Genomic DNA, 15,550 nt, shown 5'->3' with positions numbered 1-15,550 from the left:
GTAGTTTTCTAACAAACTTGTAGACATTGCACTGTAAACCAGCACGTGATCAATTCTGACTGTATAAAAATGAATCAGATAATTATAAATAGTCAGTTCTAGACATTTTTTTAAAACAAGAGCTAAACATGACTTTTTCTAAAAGGTGTTTGCCAAAACAACTTTCATCCTGGAAAATCGGAGCAATGTGGGCGTCACGTGACCCGGGCTTGCCAAAAAGTGTTATACATCTGTAAATCTGTGCCTGTCATTTCTCCATCCACACTGACTTTTGTAGTCGAGCAGGAAGCTAAAACATTGCGACTTTGATTTGTGAGTTTAGTTCTGTACCTGATACAAAGCCTAAAGCCCTCAGATTGCTTGCAGGTTGATTATTTTGAGCCATTAAACTGTTGACACGGGGGTGAAGTAGCTGTTTGGAAAAACAGGATAAGGTGTTCATTGTGGGTGTGCAGCTGGGCATATGTGGGTATATGCTTCATTTACTGTCAGACTTACGGTCAGGGAAGGAACGTAAATGGGAAGAGGAAGAACGTAAATGCAGTGTGTGTGTGTGTGTGTGTGTGTGTGTGTGTGTGTGTGTGTGTGTGTGTGTGTGTCTGTCTGTGTGGTGCACATAAATGTGTGATTTCTCATCTAACTGTATGTTTCTGCATATTTATGTCACTGAATGAAAGGAAGATGGAAGAAAGCTGTGTGTGTGTGCATGGCTTCATCACTCCTTCCATCACTCATTATCACTCCTTCCAGGAAGTACTCCACAGAATTTCCTTTTATAGAAGCTGAATACAAAAGACTTGTTGTCCACTTCCTGTAAACATCTTGCTGGCCGCGTTCTCCGCTCTCTGGTTGGCTAGAGTGATCCTGTGACCCTTTGTGGCTCAGGGAGTTCCAGGATGAGGAAGTAGGCTTCCCTTGATCACAGCCAACCACAGAGAATAGAAAGTACCCTGATGTAGTGAGAGAGTGGGGAATGAGGAATAGAAATGGTATAGGCACAGGCATGTTGCTGGCTTGGCGGGATTTTAAAGGCAACATATTTCAATAGAGCTGAAATAACTGCTCAATTAAAAACTTAGGTGATTGGGTGAAAGAAAACCTGACTAGTTTTAATAATTTTGTATTTTTTTTTTAAAGCATAAAAGCAAAACAATTGGGTCTAGCTTCTTAAATGTGAAAGTTTTCTCTTTGTTTCAGTTTCACATCATTGCAAGCTCAATACCATTAGATCCTGGGCTGTTGTCTAAAATTATTATTTCTACAGTACTCAATGCCGCCATGTAAAAAACACACAAGTGCACCGTGTGTTTCAGTAGTCTGCACAATGCAAATGCTAATAGCAGCTACCTGAAGCTATGCTGAAAGGCTTAAAGCTAAATGCAAACACAGTTTATGCTAGGAGTGAGACTCACCACAATGTCACTGCATGTTGCCCACAATAGTGTTGGTATTGTAATACAGCCATTCTGTGATTGTAACTTCAATGTTTACTTTGAAAGTGTTGATAGAAATGTATAGAAAAGGTCAGGGGTTGCGCTTTATAGAGCTAGAGAAAGCATATGGTAAGGTGCCAAGAGAGGAACTGTATTACTATATCAGGAAGTGGCAGAGAAGTTTGCGAGGGTGGTGCAGGACATGTAGGAGAACAGCGAGACAGTGGTGAGGAGTGACAGATGGGTTTAAGGTCGAGGTGGGATCTGCACTGAGCCCTTTCTTGTTTGCGATGGTGATGGACACGTTGACAGTTGAGGTCAAGCAGAAGAGGTAGTGAAGGTGGGTGAGTTTAAATGCCTGGGTTTAACCATGCAAAGCAATGGACAGTGAAGAAGAAAGCGCAGGTTGAGACAAGAATTGAGAGTGATTTATGACAGAAGGAAAGAAGCAAGAGTGAAAGGGTTGATTTACAAGATGGTAGCGCGGCCTGCTATGATGCGATCAATACGATTGCTTAGAGATGGTGAGATTAACCGAAAGATGCTAATTTTCCTGGGAGGGACCGGTATGGACAGGATTAGAAATGAGTGCATCAGAGGTATAGCTCAGGTTTAATGGTTTGAAGATTAAGTTAAAGAGGGAAGGGTGAGAGGGTTTATACATGTGCAAAGGTAGGCGATATACTGGATAAAGGAATGCTGAAAATGGAGCTGCTAGGCAGGAAGAAAAGATGTCAGATTATTAGTATGCTGATTTGTTTTCCGCTGATATCTTTCCCCTTGTGAGTTTTTTGTACTAGAACTTCTTTTCACTTTTTCACTTTCTTTTTCATTTGAGAAGTTCCACCACGAATGAGCAGTAACTCTAGTACGTCAGATTGTTGGGTTTATAGTGGCTGTCCTTCCTAACCATTGTGTTTTATTATTGTACCGCAAGAGGAAGCAGTGTGATACTGACATATTGATATTTTACCTCCACCCTATTATGTTTTACCCCAAAGCTACATGAAACACGATCAAATGCTCTATTGAAGCGTCTATTGGCAGAAGGAGGGTGTGTTTTAGGGCAGGGAATGTGTGTGTGTGAGGTATGCACAAGGCTTGTGTGTTTGTGATGAACAGGGCAACACACCCAGCTCCTGCTGCAGCCCTGCAGGCTATGGAATTCCTACAGAGAGACAACGTGTCTCAGCCTGAACAGCCTGCTCCCAAAATTCATCCCAACACACACACACACACACACACACACACACACACACACACACACACACACACACACACACACACACACACACACACACACACACACACACACATTTTCTGTGGAATTGGATATCAACGATGGATGGAGTCTAGTTTTTCCCGCTTGGGCAAGAATACACTTGTCCACTTTAGGATAACTGAGGAATGAGGCAGCCTGCTAAGACCTGCCCTGTGAGGGTGAAAAGATAGAGAGAGGGGTATAAGGAAAAGGGCGAGAGCTAAGTAGATAAATGAGCACCAGAGAAAGAGGTGCACAGATCCACTAGGAGTACAGCAGTTTTTATTGTTTACCTGGTCTTCTCTGAGGGGCAGAAGAAGCACAAAACAGGTTAGTGCTCACAGCTTAAAGAGATTTCAGGGCTTAAAGAGCATAAGGGGGGTGCCTCATTTTGAGTGGGTGGACTTTTGTGGACTTTGTTGCTGATGTTACTCTTGCCACAATAGAAACCTTGACCTAAAGTGTGAAAACCAACTAGAGTTAACACACAGCCATCCATTGAGTCACTCTGAAGAGGAGAAAGCCTCTCACCTACAGTACAGTGATTCAGACATTATGCAGAAAGGGAAGTATTTAGCCTTGACAGTTAAATGTTAGCCTGTATCCATGTTGGGGCCTGAGGGCTTGGCTGTTACATAGAACTAATTTTATACCCACAAAGGCTCTGATTAATGTATCATGGAAATGGATCAGTGTTGAAATCCAGTGATTTAGTTTCTGTGTTTTGATTTTACTTTACAACCGAGTCAAGTCTGCAGAGCTTCTATGGCAAGGGGGAGGGTTTCTGTGTAAAGAAGAGGTCATAGGTATACCTAGCTGAGCCACGTTTGTTATATTGTTTTAGTACGAGCTGTGTCATCTGCGGTCAGACGCAGGAAGTGAGGAAACCTCTGTTTGCTTCCTATTTCCTGTCTGTGATGTCATCAAGAATGCAAGCAGCAGGTCAGAGCCGATCGAACTTCTTGCTTTGCAAGAGCCTAAAAGGTGCTTTTGAGGTTCAGGGTTTCTGTGTTTGCGCGTGTCTGTCTGCAATCTCAGTTTTCACCATATTAGGATAAACCCAAGTATGTGTACCTATGGGGAAGTAAGAAGTGGTAGTGTTTAAATTGGGACCAAAATAATTGACTATTTTGAGCATAAGAAGATTGGCCCTACGATAAATATCTTAATATATAAGACAATTTTATGTTGTTAATACAATTCAGAGATGACTAAGAAACTTTTTACTCTTGTAGCCAGCGTTTGAAATGACCTTTTGTGATTCTCCAAGCAAACATTTTTCTCGCCGGCTACTACTGTGCCTTGGATTGGCTAGTTTTTTGCCACTTCTTTATGGTTAGATGGTTAGGAGTGCCTCCTCATGATATACATGTGTCTGTGCATGTGTGGGTGAGTGAAAAGACTATTTAGGTACACGCATGAATGCACCAATGTGTCAGATGTACTTGGGGGGTGGACAGAAAATACAGCTGCAATTTGCACTTGCCACATGTTAAATACGGACATTGGTTGTTGCTTTATATAGTTTGGGACTTTATTCATGCAACAGATTAAGAGATGCTTAATGATTAATGATCATGCTGTACATGCCAATAAAGAAGCAAAACAAAGTTTCTTACATCAATTTCTAGTCCCTGTTTGTTTGTTATTGCACACTATTTCTAAAGAGATGGTCTTTTATGCAAAATATTGATCTTAAAAGTATCTAATAACAGTGCATTTCAGATGTGGTGGTGTAAGAAAAGTTAATTTTTTTCTGAGGTTCCCTGAAAACTGAAACATGGATGTATAAACAAGTACTAGGGCTGTGCGATATGACCAAATTCTGTGCATCTCGTGCAACTCAACTTGTGTGAAGTGTTTTCAGCTGGGCGTCGTGTACCCGGAGTCGAGTGTTTTGACCGATGCATGAAACTGCTGCGAGGAAAAGCCTGTTCTAACATTTGAGTCTAAGGTTTATTTTGAGCACCTGATGGCTCTTTTTTTGTTTCTCATCTGTAAACTCTCTCCATAGTCTTTCACGTAATTCTTGCGTAGCTGGTAGAAGAGGTTTGTCATGTTTGAGTCTGGTGGGGACTGGTTTGCGGCATAATTTGCATAGTAGAGTTTTCTGGTTTGTGTCAGACTTTTCATAACCAAACCATGTCAATGCTACAGAGGTAGCCCCTCGTTTAGGAATAAGGGCCTTGATTTGTTTTCACTGTTCCTTCTGTTTGGAGCTACTTGGTTCTGCCTCCTCTTCACTGGTTATGCTGGTATTCTCTGTGCCCTGGTGAAAAAATATTGCCATAAACAGTGTATTTTGCAACACAACAAAGCAAACGATAATGTATAATTTGAAACGACGGATGTTTCCATATCGTCATCCGATATATTTTGTCATAGCGTAACAGCCCTAACAAGTACAGTACCTCTGCTTACTCCCATTTTCTATAATACTAATATTCTTGAATTCTTCAACAGCATAACTTTCTGAGTGCATCACTCACAGTTAAAAATAATGCTAATCTATATTATATACAGCCTTGGTCATCTTCTGTCTGAAGCATTAAACGTTATTCTGATTGGCTGCTTCTTGCAAATAGAAGGTTTCTGTGCTGACAACTTGTGTGTCTGAGATGACCATATAAGGACATGTGCTTTCATTGACATCATGCAGATCTAAGAGTACAGAAACTGTCTGAAACGGTGTGCTTAGAACAGTCTGAATCCTGAGCTTTTGCCTCACTGGAGGTACTTGAACATTTGAGACTTTGGCAGTCGTTAATTTGACCATCCAACATGTAAAAGAAACATGTTTGTGTTTTAAATGGATTTTATAAATAGACACTATATTATTCAAATATTGATGATGGAAAATATATGGTATAGCCTCTTCTGAATGTGATCCAAACTGTCTTTTATCTGTGCATGGACTCCTCAAATTTCTCTCCATTACTGGATGAATGCAACCTGCAGCTGTTCAGTGGGCGTGGGCCGTGGCTGCCCCTAATGAACATATCATCATGCCATATCTCAGGCGTGTTCAGTAGGAGGTATATCAGGACTAAATGCTAGCCAGGAAGTGTCTGGATGTGCTTGTCATCCAGAATGAATGGCAGAAGTATAGGTTAGAAGACCTCGTCCCAGTAGCTTTGTCCAGTCAGAATTCCACCAGCAACGGTCTGAGCATGCCGACATGCCAATACCAGATTTTAATGTGAGTCAGTCACAGTGGCACTGAAGACAACATAAAGTGCTAAACTGACCCAGTTCTGAATTGCACAAGTGAGTTCATTTGTGTTTGGTAAAAAGTAAAAACCCAATTGACTGAAACAACAAACTAACAGAATATGTTTGGGTTCTCTATGAGATTATAATGACATACCAAAACAAAGGTTGAAAACACATTTCATGACATAAAATGTATTTATTTTTTTGACTAGTATATAACTAAATAAGGAAAGGAATAACAAACTTCTAAAGTTCAGTCTGAACACTGTTTTTAGGCCCTACTACCCTGATCAGGCCCTTTTTTAGGGCTGGTCTTTTCCCCTGTTATACACTTGTCATACCATTTGGCGTCACACTCATTTGCGCACTCTTATTCTCTTTCTGTCTGCTTTCCTTCCTCATTCATTTGTAACCGACTCAGCACGTCACTTTGCCGTTCAGCGTTGCTTCCTGTTCACATTTGGCTGGTTCCCTTCGCTCCAACAGTCAGAGCCGATTCTCACATTGCAGCATGGATGGATTAGTTATGTCTGTGTGAGTTTTTTTTTTTTCTTTCTAAATGTATTGTTTGGCTACTTCTTTTTCTGTGTGTGGCGTATGCTAAGCTTTATTCGAAGCAGCAACCATTTCTCTCTAACAGCTTGGCCTAACGTGCAATAGAAGTATTGCGACATGTGAAAAAACAGGAAGAAGAGGACCGCAGTTTTAGTGTGCACTGCGCTTTTTGGATGTTTGTGAAATTTGTGGATTTTTCTGGATGTCTGTTAAATTTGTGGACCCTGATTCTGCAGGTCGAGGTGAGTGTAGATGTGTGACAGCGGAGTGTGTGAGGATAAGCCCCCCGCCCCCCCTGTCAGGATGAGCAGCCAAGGAGGAGTCAAAGACGCCCAATCGACCAATCACAACTCTCGGCCACTTCCGTCTGCACCAGAGGAGAAGAAGCCTAGAAACAAGATCATCTCCATCTTTGGAGAGAAAGGTGAGACGTGGAGCACACACACATAAGTAAACCCAGACATTTAATATACTGCACAGTACCACAATAAAAGACCACACGAGTGGCCATGGAAGAATGTAACTTTGACCTCTGACCTTTGTCTGCAGCAGGCAAGAAAAAGGACCGGGATAAGGACAGACCTGAAATCTCCTCCCCATCAGACTTTGAACACACCATCCATGTGGGTTTTGATGCTGTTACTGGAGAATTCACGGTAAGTACCTTAAACAATGACCAGTGTTCACTTGCAAAATGAGATTTTAATTCATGCACTGATCTCACTGATACCTTGGCTTAAGGTATCTTCAGAGTACATCGAGTGTTAAATTAATGAACTGTAATCATATCTTTAAGGAAGAGTCTGGGAATGCTTCTTTTATGTTTGAGTAAACATCAGGCTTGATTAAAATATGACTTTTCTTATTCATTGATAAAATGTTAAATGATGAGATGAAAATAAAATAAACACGTTTGTGTTGTCAATTTTTTTTTCATCCATCCGTCCATCGTTGGCACTTAGCAGTCAGTCACAGGGCTAACAAAGCGAGACGGGTTTTGCAGTGCCAGTTTCACCAGCACTGCAAAAAGCCCTTAATTAGACAGCTGAGATCTCTGCATGCTGTCATCTTTTTACATTCCTCAGTGCCACATCATATATTTATTTGGTCTAATTGTTTATCAGTTTATGATTTTCCATCGAGAGGCATTTTGACGTGAGCAGGTTGAACAGGCAAATTTTAATAGTAAATAATTTCTAAACATAGTTGGTTTATTAATATGTGCTTATGTGGATTCAGAGTCAGTAGTATGAGCAGAAACTAAATTACCTGATTCATTTTGTTAATGTAAACATTTTAGGCATTAATCCTATTATAGCATGTTAATTACAGGTTCAGTATCTAATAATTGGAGTGATTTCTGATTTATACTAGGCAAGCAGTTAAAAGTTACTGTCGCTGTGTAAAAGATGCAATTATCGCATTACATCTTTTACTTGCAGTCCATTATAGGTTAGGTATGTCAGCAATCTAACTTCAGATTTGTCAGTTAGTTCAGTGTGGTATGCAAAAGTTATTACTGTTAATCTCTGTAAGATCTGGTTTATTTGGACTAGCTTTGTTTACCATGTAAATCTCCACTTAGGAAATACTTGCTGTAAATAAGATAACTTGTGAGATTGTCAGCTGCAGTGCTTGCTGGGACAAGATGAGATCGCTGCAGCTGTCTGAGATTTTTAAAAAAAGAAGACGAATTTGTAGCATGCATTTGTGACTGTAAGACCCCTGCACATGGAGCTTCACTCAGAAATGTTCTAGATGTTTTTTGGTGGTTGGTGCACTCATGTGTAACTAGAGCTGGAGCTGAGCTTCCAGAGAAGTTGATCCAGTGATTCCACTGTGACGAGCCATGGAAAGTCCCAGGAATTTCCTGTTGTGCTGCTGTAAGATTTCTTGGTCAGGCGTGCAATATTTCATGCCCTCCTCTGTGTGGAGTCAGCATAAGTATTATATTCTTTAACCCTTGAAAACTGGAAGTCAGAAGACGGGTGACTTTTTTTTTTTTTTTTGTTCTTGTTTTATTCAAAAAGAGATTATTGACATAAGCTAAAGGAAGTAAGAGTGAGAGAAAGGAACTACTGGCTAAAAAAGAATGGATGTCCAGCTGCATGAAATACTCTTCACTGTAAAAAAATTGTATCTGTGGGTCTTTTTGTGCAGGGCATGCCAGAGCAGTGGGCCCGTCTCCTTCAAACTTCCAACATCAGTAAATCAGAACAGAAACAAAATCCTCAGGCCGTCCTTGATGTTCTCAAGTTCTTCGACTCCACCAGTGGAAAACAGAAATACCTCAGTTTTTCTGGCGCGGGTTAGTTTTCTTTTTCTCAGCAGATAAATAAAAGCACGGTTTGGTGCAGGCTCACTTTTCTGTTCTTAAACTTTGAATTATTTTGTCTCTTTCAGACAAAGGATCACAGTCGGTGAGTAGCTCCATTCATTTTTTTCCTACTTTTATTCACTGCCTTTATTTGCATCAGCAAATTCAGACTAAAGTGCTATTTATGCGTTTATTGTTGCAGCCAGGCAAGCAGGGTACTGCAACCTCCCCATCAGGCAAGGATGACGACGACGACGATGAAGTTGATTCGCCGCCACCAATCGTGGCACCACGGCCAGAACACACGAAATCAGTGAGTTTGATGTTTTGTTTTCACAACTAAAATTAGACAGTAAATTAAAATAAATATATTGTAAGAATTTAATAGTCAAAATTGCTAGCAGGTTCAGTCGAAGTTTAGTATTTATTCAGGACTCATGGGGTTTTTTTTGTTTGTTTTATTTATTTATTTATTTTTTTGTGTGTGTGTCAGATGTACACGAAGACAGTTGAACCAATCCCAGCTCCAGTTGGAAATGCCACCTCTAAGGCAGCTGACAAGCAGAACAATACGCCAAGAAAGATGACTGATGATGAAATCATGGAAAAACTAAGTATGCAAAGCACCCACACACTAAAAATCATGAATCACAGCCCAACAGTATTTTTGGCTCTGGTGAAGCACTATTCACTTTATTTATTTTTTCCTGATTCTCAGGAACGATTGTGAGCATTGGAGATCCTAAGAAGAAATACACTCGCTATGACAAGATCGGTCAGGGGTGAGTTTTAATTCTGGCCACTGTGTATACTGAAAAATGTGAGAATGTGTAGCAAGTTGCTGGTTCAAAATGACAAGTTTAGTAGAATAAATTATGTACAGTAATTGTTGAAATTTTCACTTCTAGAGCGTCTGGCACAGTTTACACAGCCATCGATGTTGCCACAGGGCAAGAGGTAAGTGTTGGAGCCACTACCAAAATGTCTACCTCACATTTACCTCAGTTTTCAGAATGAAGTTGGATTGGGATTTATTTATTTAATTATTTATTTACAAGTTATTAATATATTATGAAACACATTCTGGTGGGGTTTTTTTAGTTCATGAAGTTACTTGAGGTGAGAGAAACACAATCGCAGCACATACTCACTTTAGTTTCAGTGGTTTTAATTAGTGCTGTCAATAGATTAAAAAAAATTAACTAACTAATCTCACAATTTTCTGTTATTAATTGCGATTAATCTCAATTACTTTATTAATAGCCTGGCTCCAATTACATTTTTTTATTCTTTATATTTTAAGTAATTATCGTTGTTCACCGAAGTCCAGTGGTCTCCGGTGAGAGCGACATTCCTTACTTGCACAAGCTTGCTGGACTGCTGAGCCCTCTGGTCCCCATACAAAGTGTGCAGTCTCGACACAATGGTTCCTCTCGAGGGCAGATTGTAACACTCATCTCCTGATGCAGCACGAATGACTTCTCTCAGTCCATCATCTTCTACTATGCTAACTGGTCGGCAGTTTTTAGCTATCCAAACAACCAAGGAATTGGTTACCTTTTCTCTCACATTTTTTGTTATTCGTCCACAAGCACCATACTCCTGAAGCGTAGACTGGCGAGGTCCCGTAGAGGTGGATTCAGTTGGGTGTTTTGCTCTCAGGTGATACGCCAGTGATGAACTGCTTCTGTGGTACTTGAATTCAGCGTTGCAAATTGTGCATCTTACTCTCGTTTTGTCCAACAAGCCATCAGGCAACTTCTTAAAGAGAAACTTTCCACCCAAAAGTCCGCCCTCGTCCATGCTTGCGTGTGTTAGCTAGTGTTAGCTAGACAGTAGCATGGTGTCACTTCTTCTTCTTCTTCTAATCATTTCTGTCAGGCCAAACGCCAGCATAGCACACTGTTGCCCCCTCCTCCAGAGGTGCTCATGAATTTAAAGGTCTTAGATTACAGGAAATTAATAAAAAAACAAAATCAGCGTTAAATTTTTTTTAATGCATTAAACATTTCGCGTTGATCTTAACAATTAACGCGATAATTTTGACAGCACTAGTTTTAATATGTTAGAAGCACTAAACTATGTTGCAATATTGCTGTTTTGTTTCCGTCACCCTGTAGGTTTTTCCCCAAGAAGATATTAGGAGATCACAGTGGAAAAAAATGCTTTTTTTCACAGCACACACTTTGATATGCCTTATCACAAAAGCCACACGTGGTACTTCACTGACTGTATTAAACTTAGTTTGTTTAATTTCGATATCGAATTTCATGATTCTGGCATTCTGCTGAATTAGCTTATAGAGATTTCTGATGTAAAAAGTTGCAAATAACATTTGCAACTTGTGAATCTTGTGATTAATCAATCAATCTCAGACTACAGCTGGAAACCAGAAAGCTTATCATACTTTTAATCTTGTCCTTGCCTACAGCGGTTTATGCTGCCGAGTCTTGGGCGTGCTGGCTGTCGCACTCATTGCTAGCTGAGAGATTTGATAAAAATGAGCCATCGCTAATGAAATTTGTTTAATCTGTGTTTTAATAGTACAAGTACACTACCGGGTCTGTGCCAAGACTTCAAACCCCAGCATTTAGTCCTTATCAGAAGAATATACATTTTTCATATTGCAGTTATGGCTGACAAAGCAGTTTATTTTTTCTTTTGTTTTTACAATTTTACATCTCCTAGATTTGACTGTCCAAATTCAGGAAAAAATTAGTTGCACCTTGTGATTGCTCAGATAGGTTTTGTGTGTGTTTTGAAGCAAATGTACAATATCTTGTCTTCTGCAGGTTGCCATCAAACAAATCAACTTGCAGAAGCAGCCAAAGAAGGAGCTAATTATCAATGAGATCCTGGTCATGAAGGAGCTGAAGAACCCCAACATTGTCAACTTCGTAGACAGGTAACATGCTGCACAGAAAAACATACAATACACCTCACAACACCAGCTGTGAGTGGACCGCTCTGTAAATCCGACCGTCTGTGCGTGTTTATAGTTTCCTTGTTGGAGACGAGCTTTTCGTGGTAATGGAATACCTGGCCGGCGGGTCGCTAACCGATGTTGTGACAGAGACCTGTATGGATGAAGCTCAAATTGCTGCTGTCTGCAGAGAGGTAGGATCTTTCTCAGACAGCCGAGCTAATGAAAACAGTTTGTCTATTGCAATTTTGGTGGATTATAATCTTCCTACCTACATACGTTCAGGTCCTTCAGGCCCTGGAGTTTCTCCATGCAAACCAGGTCATCCACAGGGACATCAAGAGTGACAACGTTCTCCTTGGGATGGACGGATCAGTCAAACTCAGTGAGTGAGAACGCACGCAGATGTGTACACATCCACGGATTGATAATATACTTCGAACAGAACAACACACTGCTTTTTCTTCTAATCTCAATTTATTTTTCTCTCTCTTTGCAGCTGACTTCGGTTTCTGTGCTCAGATTACCCCAGAGCAGAGCAAGCGCAGCACCATGGTGGGTACACCCTACTGGATGGCTCCAGAGGTAGTAACCCGGAAAGCCTATGGACCCAAAGTGGATATTTGGTCTCTGGGGATTATGGCCATAGAGATGGTGGAGGGAGAGCCTCCATACCTAAATGAAAATCCTCTCAGGGTGAGTGTGTGTTAGGAGCAGCAATGCCTGTTGTGATGTTTGTACAGTTACCTACACTAATACCTCCACTACAGGTTCAATATGTGAACCTGAGATTTAAGCTGCAAGTTTTTTGTTAAAGTTTTATCTTGAAAATCATAAAAAAGGAAATGTTAGTCTATTTTTTTCAGAATGAAATAATGCAGAAAAAGGAGAAAATCCTGACATTTAAGATGTTGGAAATAGAACATGTGTCACAGCTCTGTGGATGGAAATGTGCACATTCTGCTGGTCAGTACGTCAACCGTGTTGATCCAGGCTAAAATACCTCAGCAACTACCGAATGGAAAACCATTACATTATAACCTCGTGGCTGAGACGCTGAACCCTGATGACATTTGCGATCCTCTATTTTTGGATAGATGTTCGCTTTTTCACTTCACTTAAACCTAAAAATATGACAGCATCTACTAGATGGACAGGAACATTTTTTTTAAAACAATTCCTTAATGAAGAATTCTGACTTTTCCTATAGCACCACCTTGAGGTTGATGATTCTCTTTGTTTGCACAGTAATTTATGGGAAAATCTTTCCTAAAGTAAGATGATGAACATGGGGAACATTACACCTTCTTATCACTAAGCATGTGTCAGCGCAAGCATGTTATTGTTGCAGTTTTGGTCAAATATGAAAGGCTTACAGAGCTCATAGCAGGGCTGTAATGACTGGAGTCTGGCTTCTATCCAATCCAGCTCTGTGCAGTTATGGCAGTTTTTACTGATTTTCCACAAAAGATTACACACAGTAAGCAAAGATAGGAAATAACTGAACTGATAGCATTATTGCTTTAAAAAAACCTCAATAATGTGAAATTTATCACAATAACCGTGAAGGTAAAAATCTGGTGTTTTGACTGTCCCAATCCAATTTATAAGAAATTACATTTGTGTTTAAAGACTAGTGCTTAAAAATATTTTGCCCTACATTTCTTACTTTGCCATTATCCTGGTTTTAGGCATTGTATTTAATCGCCACCAATGGGACCCCTGAGCTACAGAACCCAGAGAAGCTGTCTCCTGTGTTCAGATCTTTCCTTAACCTTTGTCTGGAGATGGACGTGGAGAAACGAGGGTCAGGCAGACAGCTGCTGCAGGTAGAAAAGACCTATTCATCCGACCCAAATTCAAGATGTCTTTAAATGTTGAATCTAGATTTTTTTTTTTCTTATGCATCTCAGTGAATTATGTACACCGTTATCTAAGTTCACCCCCTAACTTATAAAATTTCACATATCCACTTTTTTCCATTCAGCATCCATTCCTGAAGGTGGCGAAGCCTCTATCCAGCCTCACCCCGCTCATCCTGGCAGCCAAGGAAGCCATCAGGAGCAATCGCTAAATCCTGGCCTGCAAAGACTCCAAGCCAGCATCTCCTGCTGGGCCACATATGACGACTATCTGCAGTGTGTTAGTGTTAATGATTTTTTTCCAAAAGGGCATAAAATGCTGCTCCACTCTTCCCGGTGTTTCCACACAGATATTTATCTTACCTTTGTGCCTTGTTCTAAAGCTGCATATAGCCATAATATGTTATCCATTTGTTTTGTGTTTGTATGTAAGTGATGTTGAAACTGGTTATCTGTGCATAACCGATGCATTATCATTGTTAATTTAGACACCGAGGGCCATATTCGTAAAGAATCTTGGTTTACGACTTGTTCCACTAAAAAGCCCAGAACAGAACAGAGGTGAACCTTACGCTTAATTAATAAAATTGCTATCTTTACATTGATCTTTTTATTTGTGAACACTGTGTCAGTAAAGTGACATATCCTAATTAAAATGGAAAAATAAATGCCAGGAGCTTCACGTTTAAATTATTTTCTTCTCTTTAGATCTCAGTGTTATGACAGGAGCACAACATGGTTTTGTTTATCATTCTACCATGTGACCATGCAGCTGGTTTCTGTGGTTATTTCTGTTGTGGTTGCACATGTGCGTTGTGACTAACTGGATCCAAAACTTTTAAATGTGACATTTAAAAATCATGGTGTGCTAAAACTGTGGCCGAGGATGGGACAATGCAGTCTTTATGGAGTGAAAAACAAGGCCAGTGTACTGTATCTGAATGAAAATATTCCCATTCCAGTAAAGTCGGGTCTTTGTTATATATTTTTGTTTGCAGTCTGCTTTTTTTAATTATCTTAAATTGGAAGATGAATAATGTCCACACTTCATGTTTCGGCCCACTGTTGGTAGTTGGGGGTATTGCAGGCACCAAAAAACAAAATTACGCATACAGCTTTGCCATGAAAACACATCTGCAGGATCTCCTACAGATTATGGATCTGAACACTGTTTACTGCATCACCAATACTTTTTAGCTTATCAGTTCAGCCACACTTTTTCTCAGAAAGCTTTGTCGTCATTTTTTCTTTGTTTCTCTTTGTCTTTTCTAATTGATGCCTTATTGTTGGTAGTAGTGCAACAGAAATGCTGTATGCAGTTGTTTGACAGCGTTAAACTGGAGGATTTTTTTTATTTTTACATTTTGTATATTTGTGTAGTGTCTTGTATTGTGAACAGCTTTTAGTATGTACATTGTTTTATATTTGTAACTAACATAACAGAAGAGCATTTCAGGGGGGTTTTTTCCAGAATTTTTTTTTCTTGTTTATCAACTCATCATTGGTTTCCTGAACTGTGCAATTATGAGCTCAGAAATTAGTAACACTATATAATACGGCCCACGATTTAAAGGTGTCTTTCACCTGTAATTAAAAGGAATTTTAGTGTTTTTTATTTGAAATTACAATATAATTCTATTTACCTAAAAATACTTATAGTTGGATCCAGATAGCTTGGTAGGCTGGAATATGAGGGCAATCAGTCAGAATTTTACAAGAAACAAAGAAATTGTTAAATAATTAAGTTTAGGCAGTGTGCAATTTGACAAACAGCGATTCCCCATCGTACTTTTCATGGTGGGGCCGTATTATAGAGTGGATTAATCTTGCCTTTTTACATCCTTATTTAATATTCATTATGTTGATGTTGCATGATGGATGTTCTATTATCCTTTTATTTTACCAAAATACATGTGATGAGAACTGTTCTCCCTTACCAACTTGCAAGAAAAAATAAATACCATCAATAATTGCAGGCTTATGTAA

The 15,550-nt window shown here is 39.8% G+C and overlaps 2 protein-coding genes across 5 annotated transcripts in view; one reads left to right on the top strand and one right to left on the bottom strand.

Annotated features, from left to right (window-relative positions):
• hltf (helicase-like transcription factor) overlaps positions 1–10,597 on the bottom strand; it is a 24,586-nt gene extending 13,989 nt beyond the window's left edge. The window contains exon 1 of the mRNA XM_085391747.1: positions 10,139–10,597. The gene's annotated coding sequence lies outside the window, so the exon portion shown is untranslated. The remainder of the gene's footprint in view (positions 1–10,138) is intronic.
• The window catches only part of LOC146646692 (serine/threonine-protein kinase PAK 2-like), a 17,459-nt gene extending 1,909 nt beyond the window's left edge, over positions 1–15,550 (top strand). The window contains exons 1-15 of one of the 4 annotated variants that reach the window (XM_085391753.1): positions 2,856–3,024; positions 6,699–6,886; positions 7,015–7,118; positions 8,623–8,770; positions 8,866–8,882; positions 8,982–9,092; positions 9,273–9,393; positions 9,498–9,561; positions 9,688–9,736; positions 11,572–11,684; positions 11,779–11,896; positions 11,988–12,087; positions 12,202–12,398; positions 13,394–13,531; positions 13,690–15,550. In XM_085391753.1, coding sequence (XP_085247879.1) covers positions 6,715–6,886; positions 7,015–7,118; positions 8,623–8,770; positions 8,866–8,882; positions 8,982–9,092; positions 9,273–9,393; positions 9,498–9,561; positions 9,688–9,736; positions 11,572–11,684; positions 11,779–11,896; positions 11,988–12,087; positions 12,202–12,398; positions 13,394–13,531; positions 13,690–13,776 — 1,539 coding nt within the window. In that variant the 5' untranslated portion in view covers positions 2,856–3,024; positions 6,699–6,714 and the 3' untranslated portion in view covers positions 13,777–15,550. Of the gene's footprint in view, positions 1–2,855; positions 3,025–6,308; positions 6,442–6,698; positions 6,887–7,011; positions 7,119–8,622; positions 8,771–8,865; positions 8,883–8,981; positions 9,093–9,272; positions 9,394–9,497; positions 9,562–9,687; positions 9,737–11,571; positions 11,685–11,778; positions 11,897–11,987; positions 12,088–12,201; positions 12,399–13,393; positions 13,532–13,689 lie in introns of those variants that run through there. The other 3 variants (XM_085391750.1, XM_085391752.1, XM_085391751.1) reach the window with 3 other exon arrangements.

Source organism: Rhamphochromis longiceps, linkage group LG19 (genome assembly GCF_057381845.1).
Source record: "Rhamphochromis longiceps isolate RC_006_pf linkage group LG19, R_longiceps_female_GT1.1, whole genome shotgun sequence".
NCBI lineage: Eukaryota > Metazoa > Chordata > Actinopteri > Cichliformes > Cichlidae > Rhamphochromis > Rhamphochromis longiceps.
The sequence above is the reverse complement of the archived record's forward strand: the minus strand, read 5'-3'. Positions and strand labels throughout refer to the sequence as shown.